The 23,250-nt window shown below is 42.5% G+C and overlaps 1 protein-coding gene across 3 annotated transcripts in view; it reads right to left on the reverse strand.

Annotated features, from left to right (window-relative positions):
* Nucleotides 1-4,843: 4,843 nt before the first annotated feature.
* Nucleotides 4,844-23,250, reverse strand: part of phkb (phosphorylase kinase, beta) — a 96,598-nt gene continuing 78,191 nt past the window's right edge. The window contains exons 18-32 of one of the 3 annotated variants that reach the window (XM_030719353.1): nucleotides 20,603-20,686; nucleotides 19,720-19,824; nucleotides 18,564-18,646; nucleotides 17,858-17,948; nucleotides 15,166-15,224; nucleotides 14,860-15,022; nucleotides 14,345-14,426; nucleotides 14,052-14,109; nucleotides 13,739-13,829; nucleotides 10,398-10,603; nucleotides 9,456-9,590; nucleotides 8,958-9,087; nucleotides 7,325-7,432; nucleotides 6,967-7,107; nucleotides 4,844-6,634 (exon numbers count right to left, since the gene is read on the reverse strand). In XM_030719353.1, the coding sequence (XP_030575213.1) occupies nucleotides 6,497-6,634; nucleotides 6,967-7,107; nucleotides 7,325-7,432; nucleotides 8,958-9,087; nucleotides 9,456-9,590; nucleotides 10,398-10,603; nucleotides 13,739-13,829; nucleotides 14,052-14,109; nucleotides 14,345-14,426; nucleotides 14,860-15,022; nucleotides 15,166-15,224; nucleotides 17,858-17,948; nucleotides 18,564-18,646; nucleotides 19,720-19,824; nucleotides 20,603-20,686 (1,674 nt within the window). In that variant the 3' untranslated portion in view covers nucleotides 4,844-6,496. Of the gene's footprint in view, nucleotides 6,635-6,966; nucleotides 7,108-7,324; nucleotides 7,433-8,957; nucleotides 9,088-9,455; nucleotides 9,591-10,397; nucleotides 10,604-11,830; nucleotides 11,922-13,738; nucleotides 13,830-14,051; nucleotides 14,110-14,344; nucleotides 14,427-14,859; nucleotides 15,023-15,165; nucleotides 15,225-17,857; nucleotides 17,949-18,563; nucleotides 18,647-19,719; nucleotides 19,825-20,602; nucleotides 20,687-23,250 lie in introns of all 3 variants that reach the window. The other 2 variants (XM_030719336.1, XM_030719345.1) reach the window with 2 other exon arrangements.

A 23,250-nucleotide genomic window follows, 5' to 3' on the forward strand; every position in this document is an offset into this window, starting at 1 on the left:
TAAACAGTTCAGACCACACACTCATTAAGAAAATGTTTACTGAGGCAACAGCACAAATGAACAGTTCAGCCATGTTCTCAAAAATTTCCACATAGTCTGATTTGTCGCCCTGTGTTAGTCATAAGCAAGAATGCAGGTTTATGGTGCTTCCACTCTTTGCTGTGCAGTCTTTGAATGAAACCATCAGCTCTGCACACATGTGGAAACAGTCTGTCATCTCTGGGCTACATGTAGCTAATCAGCTACAGTAGCTACTGCTTTAAGCAGGGCGTCTAGACACGGTCAAGATGACCTGCTGAAGTTCATGCTGAGAGAAAATGTGGCCTGTCTGTAAATCTGGAGAAATTAGGTTTCCACAAATCTGGAAGAACATTTCTGGAGACTCGGATGTAATGCCGAGAATCATTTACTGTGGTTATTTGATATTTGGTAGGAGAACAGCCACATCTCAGCTTAATTCTAAGGCTATCCATTCAATAGCAGTATTTTACACTTCAATTATTCTAATCATTCAGACAAGGTACCATCTAATCTTTTGCCTATGGTTCAACTTTCTGCAAACAGTAGGCCAGAGAGAAATTTCAAGGCCACAACTGCTCAGTTTGTTACAGAGCAGAGCAGTGGCAGAGATGATAGCTTTACCCATTTGGGTACCTTTCAGTAGAAAAGCAGAGACCTTATGTAAAAGTTCCTGTTTGCTGTGCTGGTGTGTGTGTGTGTGTGTGTGTGTGTGTCTGGGCTCACTGCCATGTTGATGGATATGTGTCACCTTGGCGTTCTTAATGACAGATGCTGAGTTATGAGGCGGCAGCGGCATCAGTGTGTCATAACACAAACAAACTGTTTCAGAAAAAGAATCCTGACACACCGCCTCGCCTAACAGGGCACACATCCACAGGCCACTTTTTTAGGTACACCTGTTAAATTGCTTGTTAACACAAATATCTAATCAGCCAATCACATGGCAGCAAATCAGTGCACAGACATGGTCAAGATGACCTGCTGAAGTTCAAACAGAGCATCAGAATGGGAAAGAAATATGATGTAAGTGCCAGACAGGTTGGTCTGAATATTTCACAAACTGCTGATCTTGTCATGATCCTCAGTCCGCTGACCCAACGTTTTAGGTTGAGTTTTGTTTTCCTTTAAGCTATGATGGTTTTTGTGTTTTGATTCACACGTCCTCCTGTTCTGTCGGTGTTCCTGTGTCTGTTCTGTAGGTGTTCCTGTGTCTGTTTTGTTTCTCGTGTCTTAGTCTCTTGTCTCGTGTTTAGTTTCTTTTCCCAGTGTTTCCCAGAGTGTTGTGTTTAGGTCTGTATTCAGTCATGTTTAGGGTCCTTCTGTGTGTCAGGTCTGCATTTTTGTCTTGTTTGTTCACTTCCTGTTTTATTTTGACAGTCTTCTGTTGTGTTCTGTTTTGCTTCCCTTATGTCATTAGTGTCACTTTGTTCACCCGTGTTTCCCAGCTGTCTCCACTCCTCTCACTATCCCTTGTGTATTTAAGCCCTGAGTTTTCTCTGCTTGTTGTCGTGTCCTTGTCTTCAGTTCCCTGCTGCGTGCCGCCTGTTCTGGAGTTACGTTTATGCTTTTGTTCATGTCAAGTTTAGTTTAGTGAGTTGTAGTTTGTGCCGCTGGCTCCCAACCAGCCCTTCCTTTGTGCAGTTCCTGCCAATAAAGCTTAAACTTTAAATTAAGTTTTTCGCCTTTTGTGTCCTGCATTGGGATTCTATGACTTGTCTGCCACAGTGTTACATGATAGATCTGCTGGGGTTTTCACTCACGACCACCTCTAGATTTTATGGAGAATCCAAAAAGCTCAAAAATCCAGTGAATATCATGGATGTGCAGCTGAGAAATCTGCAGCAACTGTGTGATGCTGTCACATTAATATGGACCTAAATCTCTTAGGAATGTTTCAAGCACCTTTGTTGAATCTGTGCCATGAAGGATTGAGGCAGTTCTGAAGCCAGAAGTTCCCCCTTTGCCTTCAGAACTTTCTGAAAACAGCAACAGAATTATGAAAATCTACTTACTGTGGAGAGGCAAGTTTTTCACTAGAACTCTCAGGTTCCTCTTTTAAAGTTTTTTTTTCCTTGTCTTTTTCATTTTGCACAACAAAGTGCAGCGCACTGAAAGGCTCCTGGAATGTGTGCGGGTATTTCCAGATTTTAATTATCATTGCATCTCACCCCCCCCCCCCCCCCCCCCTCCCCCCCTCCCCCTCCATCACTGCAGGTTTTTCGTTCCAGCATTGAACCTGAGGCACGCATGTATCATAGAAACTGAAAACTGGACTCAAACCACTCACTAAAATGAATTTCACTCACATGGTGCATGAGCCTAAAATGATTTTCCAGCTGTCAGGTTTGCTTCCATGTTGGAGGCCCACTGCACACGCCCAGTGACGTTTCTCATGCATACCCTTCATGTACAATGTTGCCTGGCACATAGGTGTAAGAAAAATATATCAAACGAACTTTTCTAGGTTCTGGGAAAGTCTTCTAACTTCCGAGAATTAAAAATTGCAGCACAGAGTACAAACTGACCTTGCTTGCCGGTGTAGGTGTTGCTTTAATGTTAGTCTACGGGAAAATACAGGGGAGTTATGAAGCAATACTGCACGTGGTCAGCATACAAATGTATTAATACATGAGGCCTTATAGGTACTGCAGGACTTTAGTTTGTATTGAGTCATGAATATTACAGGAACAAATACAACATGCTACAGCATTTGTAGCCTAAACAAGCTTGCAGAAAAGCTGATGAGAGGTTATTCCTTCACACCTGTTTTCATTTGACCCTGGTCAGGATTAATTATTATTAATATTAATTATTAGCACGGTGGCGCAGTGGTTAGCACTGCTGCCTCACAGTTAGAATACCATCTGGAAGGTCTGGGTTCAATTCCACCTTGGCCCAGACCTCTCCTTCTCTCTGTGTGGAGTTTGCATGTTCTCCCCGTGCTTGCGTGGGTTTCCTCCGGGTACTCCGGTTTCCTCCCACATTCCAAAGACATGCACTTACTGGGGTTAGGTTCATTGGCTATTCTAAATTGCCCATAGGTGTGAATGTGAGTGTGAAAGGTTGTTCGTCTCTCTGTGTTGGCCCTGTGACAGGCTGGCGACCTGTTCAGGGTGTACCCTGCCTCTCGCCCTATGACAGCTGGGATAGGCTCCAGCCCCCCCGCGACCCTGAACAGGATAAGCAGAAGCGAATGAATGAATGAATGAATGAATGAATTAATTATTAGTTCTGTGGATAAAGATGCAGGAAAAGACATTTTTTCCCAATTTTGGCCGGACACTCTCTGTTATTACTGAACTGTTCCAAAACCAACTCATAGAGCACCTCAGTGTCGAGGTCACATGTTAAAGTCAAATGAGAAAAGATCACATCCACATATTTGTGTGGAACTCCACAACGACAGCGGCCTTTTTCGGGAACAGGTCGAGGAGAGAATTCCAAATTTAAACAGACAAGGAAAAAAAAGCCCAACCCAGGGAGGCCTTACCCCATAACCCTCAGGAACCAAAGAGATCGCTGTCACCACCCCAGTGCCAAACACCACTGGATCAGAGCCGTTTTGGCAGCATGAGGGTACATTCACAATATTGGACAGTTTTGTTCAATGTGGCTGATTGGTGTAGACTCTATATCATATATGGCTGACAACCACCTGTGGAAACAGCTGTATAAACTCCACTGTAGTTGGCTGCCTGCAGACTAAACACATTATAGAAGCATTTTATCTGCAGTCAGGCATTCGCTCACATCTCAAAGCAGATAACACCGAGGGAGGAGGCAGGCGGACGTCCTGCTGTATTATAGCAGGAGGTGTGATAGAGATACAGATGTGGGGATGTTGTGTTCATTGCTGTGGGATGAATTTCCTCTGTTTCAACAGTCAATCAGAGCACACCACATGGGTTTGTCATCTGTGATTATGCTCACAGTGATGACAACACATTTTCCAGAGAAATACACGACTGCAGTTCTGTGTGTGTGTGTGGATACAATGACATGAATATGACTAGAGAGAGAGATTTAGGAGAAATGCCTCCTCATCTGCAGTTCATTTATCTGTCACCAAAAAAGTCTTCTTTCCCTCAAAGAATCTCTCACTCTGATTTATAGGGTGTTTCAAATTCATACTGGTCCACAATTATTCATTTATTCCAATCTAATAATCAGTTGAAACACTATTTTGACTGCATTTCCCTTAGTCCTGACATGAAGGCCACTAACCCGCTGATGTCCCTCCTTCTTCCCTTGCCAGCTCCCATCTTTTTGAATTTTCCCTCTAGTGGACCGGAAAATGTCACCGTGGCTGCTCTCACCACAAAAACAGAAAAAATCAAATAAAGCTTTATGATTGAATGGTGAAATCAAGCCCGTTTCCTCACGTTAAATATAAATTCTATTGAGATTTTATTTTTTTTGTTACTAATGAGGCTGTATTTCAACTTGGATTTAATAAAGTCCACATTTAAGTGCTCGTTCAATGATTTGAAAACACAAATTGCTTAATGTGAGCTAAAACGATGTGCTGCATAACAGCTTCTTGCTTCTGGTCAGTTTCCGAATCATAAATTTATTTTCACATTAATTCTTTTTTTTTTTTTTTTGATTTGGTAAGAAAGTAATAAATCTGAAGCATAACTGACAAAAAAAAACTGCATTTCTTGAACTCTGCTGCATTCTAGTGGACTGATGCTGCATCAGATCTGAGGCTTCAGCAGAAAAACAGTCCATCAGTGGAATATGACTGAGCTGCACCTGAACATGGTTTTTAACAGTCAATAGAAGAAACAGGCTTTTTACATTTATTTTATTTATGATTCATGGATAGTTCCTCAAGTGCTGCATAAGACATAATGCCTGAATGGTAATCTATCTGCATGAGTGGAGTTCTCCATTAAAAATCTCTCATGTCTGAAAGCAGACCTCCTTTCTCAAAACATAACTATCATACATCCCAAAGAATATATCTAATTGGCAAGAAATTAAAAACCTTCTTGAGCTTAGTTGCTTAAATGAATGCTTAGATACTTCTTTTGGATTTGTCTTGATGCAGAAAACATTCATTTAACAAGACAAGCAGGAGCTCCTCTCACCAGCGTGCGAGTTGATTTGAATATATGGAGTATGAGGCAGAGCTCGTTTATCTTCTCTTCTGGCTTCTTCCACCTCCGTCTGCCAGTCAGTCAGTGTTGCAAGGCAGCTCAGCTCAGAGTCAGTGGTGAGATGCAGATTGATAAGGGGTTCAGGAAACATGAGGGGGTGTAACTGGTAGGATCCAGTGCGATGCCAAACGCACCCCCACCAGTCACACTCCATTTCTGCTGCAGTTTTATGAGAAGCTTGGCTTCATGTGAAGTAATTATAAACGTAGAATAAAAGAGGTGGGGAGTGAGATTTGGCCTATTTATTCATTCACAAACAATCTGGAAAGCTGACAAGAGATGTTTGTAGTTTGTGTGATAACTTTATTCTTTCAAATCACAGTTTTCAGTTAAAAATACTCCATTTGAACGACGGGAGCGAAGAACACGGAGACGCACTCAAACACACCGTGACAAGGTTGGGCGGATTCATCACAGTGATGATATTCAGAGAGGCACGCTTTAAAATAAGCCAGAGTGGGTCTTATCATTTCTGTGTGAGGATGGCAGGAATCATTTCTGCTTCCCACATTCAACGAAACAGATGCTCAGCCCTCCCCCGAGCAGTGGTCACCATCTTTAAGAACATTATTGTGCAAAATACACCCTCTCAGAAGCTGAGCTGTGACCTCTAACACTGAGAGAAACCCTCACAATAGTTATGGCACAGTCCCCATCATGCATATTTGAAGCATGCACGTAAGTGAGAGGACAGGATGAACCACGTATGAAATAAAGGCAGATGTTAGTGACCTCTGCTTTGCACGATAAAATGTTCTTCGAGCTCCAGGGAACCACCCGACCGCCACCTACAGCGTGACCTTGAGATTTCTATGTAACAGCTCCAGATTATTGCTGGTGAACTATAACATCTTATTCCTGATAGAACACACAAATGTAAAACAGAGGCACAAACCCAACAACAAAAATCATAAACAAATACGTTCAAAAAGCTGTTCTCCCTAAACAAAGTGCAGACATGCTAATCAATAACACTCAGGTACCAGGTAAAAACAGCTGACTAGTCGTGTGGTGTTATTTTGACATGACAAAGTCACAGAATAAATGCTTCTGGATTATTACCACACAAAGACGTTTTAGTAAAACAAAGAGAATGCACGATATACTTTAGAATTATCTCTTATGACTACATTTAGTTTTTATATTTATTCATAATTCCTGCAGACATGCTAATCTCTGCCAACTGAAGCTTCTGCTTGCAGCTTTTAAAACGAATCTTGTTGAAGACTGAAGGACGAGAGAGTTCAAACGTTATCTCAATAACACACATCAAGACCGCGTTTAGCTGGTACTGGGGTAAAAAGGCTCAGACTCTAACTAACAGAGCACGGGTCATCCTTGCAGGGTTTGACATCCCCCTGCAGCAGCTGGATCATAACAGCCTTGGTCAGGTAGCTGGAGGTGCCTCGCTTTCCCACTGGTGGTGTGTTGTAGAATTCTTCCATGTCATCCTGGGACACGTAAAGTGAGGGTTAGATGATGAAACACGGTACCTATAATCAATGAGTCTGCAAATATAAAGAGGCTGTTCAAGAATAAGATGCCATAAGGGAGGGAAAAAAATGGTAACAGGATTAAAATGGACAAATCTAATAAGGCTCTAATGAACTGAAAAACGTCAGTTTTAATCTAATTAAACTAAACTCTTAGTATAGCTGGAAAAGAAGAGCAAAGATTTTCAGGGAGGTGATGTAAGAGTTCGGTGGCAGTCACTTCGGTCATGTTTAAAGGGTGAAAGGGTATAATACAGGTTTCCATGCAGGCTTGTAGGGAAGCACAGTACCCGTTTCTCCATTCCCTCGAAGCGGCTGCGGTCTCTCTGGAAATCGCTGAAGGCTTCCTTCACCAGTCGGTCCAGATCCACTTTGTCACTGAACTCCAGCTCCGGGTTTCTCTCCAGCACGATGGACACGACCATCAGCAACTATTGGCACACCACAGAGGGGACAAGAGGTTAACATTAACAGCAGCAAAGAAGGCTGCAATCTTCCAAAAATATTTGAAATGTAATCAGAGTGAAAACGAACTGTAAACCAAAGGAACAGCCAATATCAGGATGAGTAAAATCCGTTTCATATTTTGATTCTATTTGTTGGGGCTCGTGATCTGGCCTTTTTTACTCATGAACAGGCCCCGTTTACCTCCACTATGATTTGTCTGTACTCAGGCAGGACAATGTTCTTCAGCGTGTCCTCCACCAGCAGGGAGAAATTCATCTCGTACATGGTCATGTCAGACAGTGTGGGTTGCTGCAAAGAGATGAGAAAGAGATGAATGTGATTTATGGGGGAGTAAAGAAATTTTGCAGTGCTGGATCCTTGTCTTTGCATCTTTGTGACCAGTAAATTATGATCATTCTGTAGCCCTGTAGCATCCGTGATAAGACCTACTGTAGGCATCTAAAAAGTCTGTCTGTCTTTTTCCAGGTATTCTTTAATAAATTCAGATGGAATTACTTAAAAATAAACCTGAAATTTGAGTATTTTAAATAACGTTAAAACATTGTGTGAGCAGGAATTTCAAGGAATGGCTAATCAAGTCACCGTCTACAATGAACCAAATACAAGCAGTACAACTAACACAAAACACACCATCAATCATCTTTTCTTTTTTACTGACCTTTATGTTTTCCACACACTATAATATTTAACACTAACTGTCTGATATCAGTCTGATATCAGACAGATATCAGACAGATATCAGACTGATATCAGTCTGATATCAGTCTGATATCTGTCTGATATCAGTCTGCAACTGAATGGGGTCAAATTGGCTGTCACATGCAATCTGTTTCTGATAATACAGCAACTGTGATAAAATCAAAAATCATATAGCTGTTGCTGTCTATTTAGACAGAAAGTCCCATTTAACTGTTACATTTGTGCTCAGCAACCTTCATGTTTTATAGGAATATAACTAGAACACATCCAGCTGGCAGCCAGTAGAAGACTCATTCAGACTGATGGCAACATGTTAGCAATCTGTCTGCATTCATAAATTAGATAACAAAATAAAAATATTGACATACAGTGTCTCTCTATCAATACAACATTGCCATGGAAAAATATAACAATACTACGCTGTATCGATTTTTCCCCCACCGCTAATATTTATGGAGGTTCTAGGCACAGTGCCAGGACTCCATAAGCACTTATAGCAGTGTGAATTTACATTTCATAAAGTATGCAAGGGAACTGCAGGGATTCTGCTTGGGTGCAGTCTTCACAGGGCCTTACCCACCAATAAGCATCAAATAAAGATGGCTGCAGTAAAACGCCTGCCAGAGATTCTCGAGGGAGCAAACTCCATATCTGCTGGTGTCCACGTGTTTTAGCTTTCAGGCCACAGTGGAGCCAAAGGACCATAACCAGCAGTGAAGCCTGTTAGGAGGCTAAGCACATACTCAGAAGTGGAGCTAAAATCCAGTAACTTCATCCAGCAGAACATTTCTTCATCGCCATTGTTCCCACATTTTAGCAGAGCAGCTGTCCCTGTGACTGTCACATGAGATTTATTAAGACTTTAAAAAATATTATTTTACCAACAATTAAAGAGTTTTCAGCCAGTTAAGAGTTGCATTAAAAGACTTATGCACATGTATTTCCACACGAGAGTCACGCCTGTGTACACAAATGATATTAATGAGTTACCACAGTAATTTACCATGTTGATTAAAAAATAGTGGTTGTTTTGCAGTACACAACACACAGTGTCATCATTAACCAGCTTGGGTCAGAGTAATAATCCAGCAGCAAAGTGGGGGCCGGCGGGTACCTGTGGGAGGTGGTTTCCAGCTACCACAATACCATTGGGGGTCCTCTCCAGGATCTGCCACACACGATCATAAAAGCCCAGAGGGGTCCTGTTCAGAGAGCCGTCGATCTGACGCCTGTTCAGCCAAGACCTGAGGCGAAACGAGGGAGAGGCTGCTGAACAAGTCTCAGTAACTGGCAAAGTATAAGGATGGCAGCCTCTGTGCTACAGGAGAACTGTCTGTGAGCTGGTGTGTATTAGATCAGATGAGATAAGATAAAAACTTTAATAATTGCCAAGAGGAAATTGGGTTGTGGCAGCAGCAGATAATAAGATATGAACGCAGATAAGAAAGAAGATAAAATAATTAAAACCAAAAAGATTATACAAAAAGTAAATGCATTAAGATAAAGACAGAGTGTCTTCAAAGGCAGATCTGTGAGTTAAATGGAAGGAGAAAGCATGGATAATGTTCTTGATAATGTTTGATAGTGTGTGTGTGTGTGTGTGTCTGAATACCTGCTGGTGTGCTGTGGCTGCAGCACATCCAGCAGGAGCTGCTTGATGTCGCTGGGGGAGAGCTGATAGATGTCCTGTGGTGGCATGTCTCCTGCCCGGATCTTCAGTTCATGTTTCATAGCCTGGACGATCCATCTGGAAATCCATATAAACACACACACACACACACACACACACACACACACACACACACACACACACACACACACACACACACACACACACACACACACACACACACACACACACAGAGTTATGAACCACAGCACTGAGCCCTGCACAGCATCAACATGGGTCACTTAGGGAGAAATTTACACTTGTCAACTGACAAAATTAATTCTGATCCATGGCTGTTTATCGTAGCTGCAGACAGTAGTTATGCAGACATCTCTTTTATAAAGTGCACTTTGAGAAAAGTGCCCTTTGGGAATTTACCCTGTGATGAAAGCTTCACAGGGTTTTATTCATGCACACACACAGCATATAGATAATATGGTTAAAAAACAAAAACAGTGATGTAGTAAATTCTGCCACAGGTACGTGTTCTTTTTCATTTTAATGAGCTGGAGAACAATGGCTGATTTCAGACGGTGCTCCATGTGAGAGGTCACTTTTCACAGATTGCTTCATTTATTTATGCTCTCTTCCTGTGCTCTCTGGTGTTTCTGAAAAGCATTTATATAAGAAAGCCTTCGTCTGAATAATAATATGTTCAAATTAGGGACATAACTAATATTAGGTGATTTGTTGGACCAATGGGGTAGGTCGTATTACTACTAATACTGTTTTGATTGGCTAACATGTGGGCTCCTTCTTACAGTGTGTACTAGAATGAACAGCAGGGGGGGGGGTTACAGATAAGCCCCATCCTGCTCAAGTCCTTCTGGCTTGGCTAAATACACTAGTGTTGCCTGGACGCCGGTGAACCAGACTTTGTCCTACCCGACTCTGATCTTGAGCATGCCACTGAACAGCTCAGGGTTGTTGGAGATAATCCATCCGATGTGGATGACCAGCTCTTGCTGCAGCACAGCCTCCCGCTCCCCACCATGCGGGGAGCATTTGCTGTAGATGATGCCCTGGATCACCCCTGGAGACAGCGGGTTAGAGATCACCTCTTCCTTATGTCCAAATAGACCGAGGGTCACCTGGTAATCATAGGCAATAGCGCACACACACACACACACACACACACACAAACATATACACACACACACAGACACGTGCACACACACACACACACACACACACACAGTGAAACAAGCAAACATCACCCATATATGGTTAGAAAGTTTTAAAGTAAGGGACATCTGCAAAAGTGTGCCCATGCACAGACGGCTTTGTGCACGGTACTTTTCTGAGGTGTAATTCTTACAAGTATCCTTTTTCCATCACTCTAAAATTGGCTTCCTTTCCCAGAGTCACATAAAAGTGAGCAGGAAAAATCACAGATCTCAAGATTGCACATTTGTATTTGTTTCTTCTGAAGCCATCTCATGAAAATTACACCTCAGCAGTCTAACTGATGAGGGGACAGACTTTTATCCTTGTCTTCAGCTGATGAAATCGAGCTCTGAGACGTATCTTTCATCTATACATCTAAACGGATTTGAACCGAGTACAAAGAAGACAAGCTGGGAATAAAGTTGAATTTAAGGGAATGCATTGTTGGATTTCAATAACAAGAAATTTAATTAAAACTAGAGTCAGAATTGACTTAAATGAGGAAGTGCCTCTTATTTTTTTTTTTTTTTGTCCAACCGAGCTGTTATTGTAAGCAGAGGAACACAGGCGTCTTAAATTTGAAATCAGCTTTTCCAATCATGTTGAGAGGAGCATTCCCTCCGGTAGGCAATCTATATGCAGATTCACACCTTGAGCTACTTGAGCATAATGAAATGCCTAAAACTGCTCAGAAGGGTAAAAATGAGGCAAGATAACTGACACTCTTGAGAGGAGGCTAATCTCTGAATAACACTCAACAGGAAATGATGCGCTGAAACTCATCCAGTGTAAGGGAGTGGCATCAGGCACATTCACGGGTCACAATCTATCAATTGGCACATGGAGTGTGTCTAGACAAGGTGCAGATTAGGATTCTACGGCAGTCACACCAGCAGCACCGCTATAACTACAGCTCAGGTGGACACACAATGGAGGCGAGCTGTGATGACTGATATGAGCATGCAGTTGGACTAAGTAACTCCCAAAGGATGACAGCTTGAGGAGCTTTTAATTAAATACTTCCAGTTTATTTTTAAAATCAGTGAACATTAAAATTATTGTCTCAACATGCCACCAACATTTTTCTCAGACAGAATTTACAAAAAAGGGACAGTCACTAATCAGGCCCTGCAGTCTGTGTGTCCACTTACCTGCTTACCATGAACTAAAACACTAGTAATACTGGGGGCAAGGCTGTCCACTAGCTTAGATAAGAGACTGGCGGCAAGACGGACAACAGACCTAGTGGGCAAAAAAAAAAAAACACAACATTTTTTACACCATAACAGCGAAAATTTTAACAAACTGTTTTGTTCATTTATTATAAAATGCTGAGGAGCCGATTCCTCAACTTTACTGCAGCCTCAGCAGAGCATGTATCATTCAATTAATATAAAGTAAAAAGCAAAACTATAAATTTATAAATCAATGAAATCCTTCCAATATTTGATCAAAGAATTTTTAAAAAGGAATTAAAAGTCAATGACATAATTGAATCCCCTTAAGCATCTCTAATTTATGACTCATTTTAATGTTCACTAATTTCTGAATTCATTGTCAGGACTCAGTGTGACCTTCAAACTGCATCCTCGAGCCTGCAGGAATCCTATGAGGAAAAAAAAGGAAATCAGCACACAAACTGTGGCTAACTTCACATGCAGTAGCCCACAGCCAAGGTTGCTATCAACACACACAACACAACACAACACAGAAGCAGTGAACACATGGAATACTTTCATTAATGGGGGTATGAATATAATCAGCTGAAAACACAACCTCCTCTTATTATATGCTGAGAATATTATTTTTGTGTTTGTGTGTGTGTGTATGGGGTTATTCAGTGCTCAAACCTGTAGAAATACAAAGACAGGTCTTGAATACAATGAAGGTAACAAAGCTTTAACGTTTAGAAGGCATGATGTGGTGTCAGTCCGCTGATGCTTTGTTGGGGAACCTATTTCAAGCTTCACTTCCTGGCCCGTGTTCAGTAAATGAGAAAGTAAATTGCACTGAGTATTGATGCCATTTGCCAGCAAGCTGAAAACCTGCCTGCAGGAAATCTTTTTTTTTTTTTAACTTGACAGCATAATCAAATTTTTGTTATGCTAAATTCCTATTAATTAACAAAACAGCATACAGTAAAAGTTGTCATTTCAGTCAACCTGACGCAGAAAACAGCGACCACGCTGGGACAACATTTGTAGTATTTGGTCAGTTCTTTGTGAGACGGGCCAGCAGCACACCACAAACAAGAAGGAATTCTGGCTGTTTTGTATCCACAGATCAAAAAGGGAAACATTGAGAAAAATGGTGAATTCATTTAACCATATCATTACCTTGGAAGACCCATACATGCAATCAAAAGACGGTCCCATATTACTGAGTGCCACCTGTGCAGATCTACTTGTTACTGTAGTTAACAGTCACAATAAGAAGTCAGTGTTAAAACCCAACCAGATCCTGGATCAACTTTTATGCTACCTTTGTTCTGATGTTACATTATGTTGTCTGCTCCTACAGTACCTATGAAGCACTTCCATGTAGCAAACAAATAAACTGGACCTGGGGCTAGAAGCCAAATTCTGTTTCATTTGCAGTCTGCAGCCGGCCTCGGAGCAGAATGGGTGATGCTAAAAAAAATACCAAAGCAGCCACTGTGACGGTTAATGGAGAAAAAGCCTGTCCAGCTCTGAGTCAAGGCGCCTGCTAGCTCGGCTTAGCTGCCTCTTGCAAACCCAGGACTGTGTGAGAGTTCTCCATGTTTCATTTTCTACACCCAGTGGATTCACTAATATAGGTTTATCTCCTCAACCCTTTATATTTATATTAGGTAGCAAATTATTTTCACATATTGTATGAACTGTATGAATTTTATGCATATTTACTGAACTACTTAAAAAAAAAGTCTGCTTAAACCTCAGTTACATTGTACTCTTTGACACTGAAGAATCCTGGGCTGAACCTCACACAGCTCTAATAAAGCTTTTCAGACAGCTATCTAGCCAGCTAACTGGTACTACTCATGCAGGGACTTGTCTCCTTCTCTGCCTGAATATTACCTGTTTCCCATGCACCAGAATTGTGGTGATGTGAGGAGCTATAGAGCTGGCAAACTTCTTGGTAATGGCTGCAGCGCGGCGCACTGCCAGCCTGCAGTTCAGCCAGATTAAATGACATTATTATTCTGAGGTGTCAGCATGACAGAAGAGTTTGTGAGGATGACACAACAGGTTGCAAAGCGAATAGAAATCTAATCAAATCTGGACAAATGTAATGTAATCCAAAGAAATGCAGGAACAGAAGGCCGGATTGCTGCAAAAAAAAGTCTATGAACAGATTTAATTTGTGTGTGTGTGTGTGTGAATCTCAGACCAAAGTTTTCTGCTGCCAGCTCTTCTGTAGATTCTCTCCAATTCTTCCATCATGCTCTCTGTAATTGCAACATGTTCATAGATTAAAAAAAATAAAAAATTCAGACATACTTTGTACTTAAATTTGCTCACCATTAAAATGTGATATTACTGATGAATGCATCAATTTTTTAAAGCCAGAAAATGGATAGATCGTGATGCTAACTTTAACAAATTCGCTGCTGATCTTTTATTGTGCGTTAGCGAGCGACTAAAAGAGCTAGTCACTGGATGCACTGCGTGTGCGTGCTTTACCATCTTTGGCAAGGAAGTCCGGTCCTTCTTTCCTCAGAAGGATGCTGGCAAGCTGAGCCTGACTTGCCAAGCAGTCACAGTCCTGTACAGTGATACATGAAAGGGATGACGCGCCTTACATACAAAACCAGCATACTTAACCATTTCGAACAAGACCATTCTAATAAAATATATACGTCTTATTTCCATGTGCAGAAATTTGTGTTTGACATTGAGGCTCGGTTTTGTGAGAGCAGAAGCAAAGAGCCCTGAGGGAACAAAACAGAGCAGGCATCAGTGACAACAGACGCGACATTGATTAAGTCAGACGTGGCAGAAAAAGGATGAGCTGCAGGGGCTTCTGCCAGTCTTGGTAATGTTGTTTGGATAAAAGATGACCGTTTAATTAGCACTTACAGTTACAATATATTATAGTTGGTTACAGCGAAGAAAACTTTATGCCCGTCTACTTTATTCATGTTTCTCTTTAGTTAATAGAATATGTTATTTTTGGGTCCTTTTTCCACCCAACTCACATAGAACTTCTGAATGATCTCATTGGTGGACTTGTTCTGCCACTCCTCCACGTCGATCTCGGGCTGCTGCTCCAGGTCTGAGGCGTTGGGCGTGCTCGTCTGTCTCTTCACCTTGGAGTGCTTCGGCAGCTCCAGCTCCTCAAAGCTTTTAAACTCTGGGATCCTATTCTCACACGGACACATGAACAAAGCTTTGTTTTCCCATTTAAAGCAATACATGATAATGAAGCTGGTATCATTTTAGAGTTGAATGATCCAACAAAAACATCTGTCTAAGCTTGCACTGATGCTAGAGGAAACTCTTACTCTGCTTCATTGACACGCAGGAAGTCCAGCTGCTCCACAAATGCTCCAGAAATCAGGGTCTAAAAGGTTTATAAGGAAACGATGCAACAAAGAAATTAAGTGTTTTTTTTTTTTTTTGTTAGTTTAGGAGATTGTGCAGTGTTGCATCAGCAAAGTGTTTCTAAAAGCTTACCCAGGAGCAGGAAGATACAGGAGATGAAAACTAGCTGTCTAGATCCCAGAGGGGACGTTTGTCGGTGACTCAGTTTACAAAACAACTGTTTAAATGATGTCGTTCACACCAAATGACAAATGCGGGAGGAAAGGTGTGCGTCACGTTCACGGCTACAAATTTTACAAATGTGTACTGTTGCCGTGACGAGAGAGCGTCTAACACGGTGATGCAGTGATAAAAGTTTGAGTATTTTAAAAGCATAGCTGTGTAGGAGTGCAGTTCAGTTTGCCTTTCTCCTGTGGTCTAAATGTGATATTAGCCATTCCGACTGAAGTCAACTCCAAAACAAAAATAAGAGGCGTAGGAGAGGAGCAATCCTGCTCCCCATAACAATGAGATGATGAAGAGCAAAAGTGTTTCAAAGCCGTAGGAGTTAGCTGTGTTGTGAATGGCAAATAGGCAAAGGGAAGGAAAAACTTTAGAGCGAAAAAAAAAAAAAAAAGAGGAAAGGATCATATGAGGAAGTCTCTGCTGAACACCACAAACACACTGGAAGTGAAGTTCAAGTTGGAAAACTGTCATAAGTTTGACAAAGTTAACAATGTGAAAATAATCCTAGTTCTACCTTGGCCTAATTTTATGGGTTTTTGAAATCATGAGCACTGCGTTCAAAATCGTTCAACTTCGATTCAAACCAAGCAGTGAAAACCGAGAAGTGTCTGCAGTTTAGCTTTAACTGTGAATCTGGAATTTCAACGAGTTTCTCATCCTGATGCGGTAAATTCAGATGTGAAACGGACAACGCACCAGGCACACACACATTCGCACTCTGATGGATGCATGATGGGTAATTAAGCAGTCACTATTTTGCCCGACGACACCTCGACGTGTGGACTGGAGGAGCCGGGGATTGGACCACCGAGCGTCCGATTAGCGGACGATCTCCTCCACCTCCTGAGCCACGGGAGGTGGAAGTACTGAAAATCTAGCAAATAAGAATTATTATAATGTGAGTTTACTTTTAATATGCCTGTGATCCTGAATTATACCCTCTCTTATTCCCATCACAGGCACTGCAATAATACCTATGGAAGCACTGCTGACTGCTGAACTATGGAGGCTGATTTCACAGCATTTTTGATACTGGCCTCTGAGTAGGTCAGAACTTATACTGGAGGACTCGTCATCTATCGATACACCATTTACATCTAAAGTCAAGCCATAAAAAGCTTCACCTGAATAGTCTCAATCTCCTTTTTTAACTTGTTTGAGCTCAAAGCAACTCGAGTCTTCTCAGGCAAACAGCAACAGTTTCTGAATATCACAGACCGAGCTCACGCACAGATCAACACTGGCATTGCTACTGAAATAAAGGGGGACCCTCAGCTTAAAGACTGGGAAACTTTTGTTTGCACCGTGAGACAGAGGTGAAACCCTGGATCACGTTTTATTAAAACATCTGTAATATTAACTCGGTGTTTGGTTCAGGGACAGCTGTAATATCCGCTGTAACTGAGCCAACAGCAGGGTGGAGGGTGTAGTTCTCTCTCTATAGCTGCTTTTATGAAAACCCTTCACAACAAGCAAACAAATCAAAAGTCGAGTAAAAGTAATGGTGGTATTGATTCAGCACTCAGTTGGAAATGTAACAATGTCTGAATCTAATAGCACGATAGTTCAGTTGAAGGTATAATTGACCCATTTTGGTGATCACAGAAAAGAGAAGTTCTAGCTGTGGATTTGAAATATACACCGAATTCAATATGATGAACACATAAGGAGGAACCAGCTGGCCAAATATGCACCCGATGGCCTCTCGCTTAAGTATTTATCTCTGTTCCTGGGCAATAATAAAGCCACACTACCAACTGCAGCAGCATTTTATGTTTACTGGTGTTTACCCTCTTGTTTCAGTATCATGTAAATTTATATTAGATACATGTTGTCTGTTTTTCTATTTCATATTTTGACAAGAATTCTTTGAATAGCTCTAAAATGCAGTCAAAGCGACGCTGAATGAAATTAGGTGGCTACTATAGTATCTCAGTGTCAAAGCTACTCGCAGGCACACTGATGTTCTCACATATGAAATCCAGGCAATGCTGGACAATCGTGCCAGGCTGTTGCCCACAGTGGCTCAATCTCATGTGTAGCACCATGACTGGAGACAGTCCACCTCAGGAGTGAAGTGGGAAGACTGATTTAGGCGAGCAAGCTAAAATCAGACGGAGTCTCGTTTAGCACAGAACCTGAGTAGAGTGTGCAGGATGCAGAACACATGATGCCTGCTGTATTCTCTCACAGGCACAAACAGGCATCATACTGACTTTGTAATGAGATTTGCTGGGATTAAACCTGTTTGATCTAACTGCATCTAACTAGAAAGCTTCAGTGCTGCAGGGCATGTGTGGCTTTTGTGTTATTTTGTCATTTAGGTGCCTATATTGATCGGCAAAGTGTTGATTAAAGCGTGTCTTTGATATTTGCATTGCAAACACAAAGAGTAATTAACCAATTTCATTAACTGGATCCACAAACCTGAAGTCTGTCGACGTGAACTTTGACTTCGCCGATGCTGCCCTTCTTGAATGAGGCCAGCATGTCCAAGACTGGGTTAAAGCGACTCCCTCTGATGACACAGAAGTTCAAATGTTAGGAAAAGCTTTTTCCCCCTTTCATCGCAAGTATAACTGATTATATTCCAAATGTTACACCTGTATTAAACACACTAATCTAACCACAGCTGATGCTTCAGATATGCTGCTGACCCCTAAACAGGTCACAATCCCAATCAATAGTTAACTAAAGACTATTGAATTGCTTCTATGGGAGTCCATTGACTCATTCCAGATGCTGCGCCGTGGCTGCTTAAATGTTTGCAGCACATTTAACATATGGCTCCCTGAATAACGGTCAATACTGCTATAATCAGCCCACCAGCCAGGCTGTAGTGAAACAAATGAGAAACATTATCGCCCAATCAGCAAGCAAATGCTGCAGCACCTTTCTGCTATAAAGATAAATAGTACATGTTAGGGGAGGAGGAGAAACAGAAACACGATAGATGAGGAAAGAAAGAAAAAAATGAAATAAATTTGCTGTCAAGACATTTTGTTCCAAGCTTGTATCAGAGAGAAGATGAGATAGTGAGTGATATATGAAGAAACTGGAGAAGGGAGAATGCTTTGAGAAAGTGATCATACAACAGGAAGACAAAAGAGTTATTATAGAGTGTGAATATTACTTGATGTTATCCTCACGGACGAGAACCAGGAAAAGAGGACGGCCCGGCATCTTCCAGCACTGTTTGATGAACTGCAGGGTGTTCTGCACACACAGACACGCAAACACACCGACACCATTTCAGACGTGCGCGGACGGACTTCCCGTACAAAGATTCAGCTTTCAGCGTCAATATCACATTTATAATAATACACTGCATATAAATATACAAACTGTAAATACACACATTGTAAAATATGTTGGTTTTCCTGATTTGACGCATCTCACTACCTTTAAATTTGGGAACAGACTGCCAAAAGGTCACTCTGAGGAACCGAACAGAAGCTTACACAGACTCCCTGATGATTTTCTTTAATTATGGGTTCAGCCTTGGAATTCATACGCTCCCAGCATTTTCCAGAGGCAGGTGCCACTTAATGCTGAAAAGCCACCCTTGGCTGGCAATCAGACTGTCAGACTTTGATGTATATAGTATATTTATAGAACAGTGCAGAAAGTCTGCAGCCACATCCAAGTCTATTCATGTAACTGTGGAAATAATCAGAAAGTTTGAGGTTGTGAGAACATTTCAAAACTAATGGTTCTGATCCTTCCATGAAGTACCACCTTACAGTAGCCAGTATGGGCTACCTGCACCTGGTACCACTCTCCCAACTCTAAAATGTTCAGTGGTGAGTCTGTGGCTTAAGCTCAATCTATATTTAAGGGAACAGGGTGACAGAACAAAGGCAAAACCACAAACTGAGGTATGATAATTGGCATGCCCATAAAATAATTTATGGGTGGCAAATCATTGGCCAGTTCTTGCACATTAAGTCCACATTAGTAATTTGTAGCCATAAATGAAGAATTCTCGCGTATAACCTCAAATAATATGTGTCCATAATATGCAGTGCACTAATTTCGCTTGAAACCCAAGTTTCGAATAAGGCACCATCAGTGTGGGTATTAAGTGTGTGCCCTTCCTGTTGGGCCAAGTAAAATGAGTACCCAATCAAACTGAATTAACTGACTTCTTGCCTTTTTCAAAAAATGTTAGGCCCTTTAAACCAGACAAGCGAAATATATCTCAGTTATTTAAGTTCTGTGAGCACATAAAATGTGGTAAGTTGTGGACTCGTGACATTGGTAAGCTCCATAATGTGACTCTGACTTACCTTAATGTCATCGATCAGCAGCATAACATCTTGGGACAAGTAGAAGTCGCTGAGATCAAACACTATTGGGTAACACACCACTGTCTTGCCCAGGATACGATAAATCTAGAGGGACACACACACACACACACCTGCATTAGAAGACAAATGGCTCACAAGCAGCCACATATACATTATTCTGGGTAGCGTATAAAACAAGCCATCAATCCTAAGACAGAGGGGGGCACACAGGAGTTATACAACCACTTCTGATAACACACACTGATGCAGCACGTACACAACACTGGTAGAACGCTCCTTTTCACACATACAGATTTTCACAGGGGCACACGCACACTGATAATGATAATGTCCTCTGGCAGTCAGCCATCTTCCCCATAAATGTTCCATTATAATATTGTCTTAGCAATGCTTTGGGAGACATGATTCATTTGTTTGGCACTGTCTTTGTTTGAGAGAGCTGCTATAGCTCAACTTATTTAGTCGTACTGTGTCCTTCATTTGGAAGAAACCACAAAAACAACACCAGCGAGAGACATTATTGCCACGCAAACATGGACGTTACAAATGCTACTTTCCGCAGCCACACAACACACACACACAGACGGGCACAAACACAGACAGCCTGACAGCACCTTAGCATATTAAAATGCAATAACTCCTGAGACTGGGGAAAATCTACTCAGCGTTCACTAATGCTTAGCGTGTAAATAATGAAGAAAAGCACTCTTGGACCTGAATGATGCTTTATGAGATGCTGTCATATTCCGAAGCTCTGGAAAATGTATGCAGATCGATATGTGAGAGGCGCGTTAGTGGCCACCAGTGACCTGTGCAGCACACGGATGTAGGTACATGTGTGTGGGCATGTGTGTACAAATACCTTGCAGGTACCAATGCAGCCCACTGGCCTCTCCGGACGTCCACTCAACCCCAGCTTTTTATTGATGGCAAGGAAACGGTACGCCTGCAGAAAGACACACACGCATGCACACGCAAAAACACACAGACACAAAATACCTTATCAGTAAACACAACTCTGGCATAATCTCCCTGTTAAACTTTCTGAATGCACAAAAAACTACAACCTACATCTTTATCTGCAGTCCCTGCGATCAAATTGCTGCTACTTTGAGACTGGAAATATCACTTTTGATTTGAAATGTCAGGCAGCACAGTTCTTTTCACCATTTAAAAGAAAGCGTGGGTCCAATACCGTCTGTCCCACCGAGACATTTTTGTTGTTGGAACTCATAAGCTGAAATATCCTCCATATGGCAGAACCACCTACTGACAGTAGCTCCGTGTAAAGTTATGAGACACGGCAATAATGAAAGGTCCCTGTGCCGCCATCAGCAGCACGCTTAGCGGACCTTAGGGTGCCCACGGGAGCCGGAGCTGATAACGTTGTTGTAGTGCAGGAGCCCATAAGAGGAGACACAGAGATCAAGCTGGGCTGTCAACAATATATTTTGGTTCTATAATTTTTGAAAAAAATATATGCCTGTATTTAGTGATCTGGCTTGCTAAGCCTGTCGAGCTTTATGTTGTGGCACATGTGCAGCTTATGATGCTAACAGTGGCGGATCGAGCCAAAAATTTCCAGTATTTTATTTTTTTTTTATAACAGTTGGTCTTCAATTTCCCTCCTTTCCGTTAGTCGAACCTCGGATTCAGGAGGAACAATGCGGTTTTCGTCCTGGTCGTGGAACGCTGGACCAGCTCTTTATCCTCTCAAGGATATTCGAGTGTGCGTGGGAGTTTGCCCAACCAGTCTACATGTGCTTTGTGGACTTGGAGAAGGCATTCGACCGTGTTCCTCGGGGTGTTCTTTGGGAGGTTCTGCGGGAGTATGGGGTGTCTGGCCCATTGTTGCGGGCCATTCAGTCCTTGTACAACCACAGTGAGAGCTTGGTCCGTATAGCCGGTAATAAGTCGGATTTGTTTCCTGTGGGTGTTGGACTCCGTCAGGGCTGCCCTTTGTCACCGATTCTGTTCATAATTTTTATGGACAGAATTTCTAGGCGTAGCCAGGTGGCGGAAGGCTTCTTCCTTGGTGGCCTCAGAGTCTCATCTCTGCTTTTTGCAGATGATGCGGTTCTGTTGGCTTCATCAGGGGGGGGCCTCCAGCTCGCAGTGGAACGGTTCGCAGCCGAGTGTGAAGCGGCTGGCATGAGAATCAGCACCTCTAAGTCTGAGGCCATGGTCCTCAGCCGGAAAAGGGTGGAGTGCCATCTCCGGCTCAGGAACGAGTTCTTGCCTCAAGTGGAGGAGTTTAAGTATCTCGGGGTCTTGTTCACGAGTGATGGGCGAAGGGAACGGGAGATCGACAGGCGGATTGGGGCTGCCTCTGCAGTGATGCGGACGCTGCACCGGTCCGTCGTGGTGAAGAGGGAGCTTAGCGTAAAAGCGAAGCTCTCGATTTACCGGTCGATCTACGTTCCTACCCTCACCTATGGTCACGAGCTTTGGGTAGTGACCGAAAGAATAAGATCGCGAATACAAGCGGCAGAAATGAGTTTCCTTCGAAGGGTGGCTGGCCTCTCCCTTAGAGATAAGGTGAGGAGTGCGGCCATCCGGGAGGGGCTCAGAGTAGAGCCGCTGCTCCTCCACATCGAAAGGAGCCAGTTGAGGTGGCTCGGGCATCTGATTAGGATGCCTCCTGGCCGCCTCCTGGGTGAGGTGTTCCGGGCATGTCCCACCGGGAAGAGGCCCCGTGGTAGACCCAGGACACGCTGGAGAGATTATGTATCTCGGCTGGCCTGGGAACGCCTTGGGGTCCCTCCGGATGAGCTGGAGGAGGTGGCTGGGGAGAGGGAAGCTTGGGCTTCTCTGCTTAGGCTTCTGCCCCCGCGACCCGGCCCCGGATAAGCGGAAGAAAATGGATGGATGGATGGATGGATGGATGGATGGATGGTCTTCAATTTCACACTGTTGGATCTGCTGGCTGACATGACACCAAACAGAAGATTTTATCAGGTGCAGACAGCTAGCTAATTAGCAGTGGCTCTCATCTGGTTGAAGGATTCCTCTGCCATGATCTGCTGTTCTAAAAAATAATTATGGCAGCTAATGACATGTGACTTTGGAAATACTGACTCTTGCAGGGAGTAGTTTGGTTCTTGTAGTTTTGGGAAAGGTAGGCACCATTTCCATGGGGGGGGGGACTGTTGGTGGTACGTCTCAAGGTAACATCAACATAGTTACGAGGAACCAGCAGAACATTGCACTATAATCATATAATTTATTAACTTTAACCATCAGCTGTGGCTCACTGGTACAAAGGGGCCTGTTTGAAGAGATTTAATTAGCCTATAAAAACAGTTGCATACTGATTTCAATAGAATGAAGATTGTGTTACAAACCAGGGGAATGAAGCTTAAAATCCAAGAATGGGATGGATGCTTTATTTTTGCCATGAAACATGTTGATTTTTGCAGATCTACTCATAAAACAGAGTAGAAATTAGTATCTCGACTGCTTAGACTTTGACCATCTTCCTCATCTCCAGCTTGTGAAATGCCACAATGC

This window comes from Archocentrus centrarchus, chromosome 3 (assembly GCF_007364275.1).
Source record: "Archocentrus centrarchus isolate MPI-CPG fArcCen1 chromosome 3, fArcCen1, whole genome shotgun sequence".
NCBI lineage: Eukaryota > Metazoa > Chordata > Actinopteri > Cichliformes > Cichlidae > Archocentrus > Archocentrus centrarchus.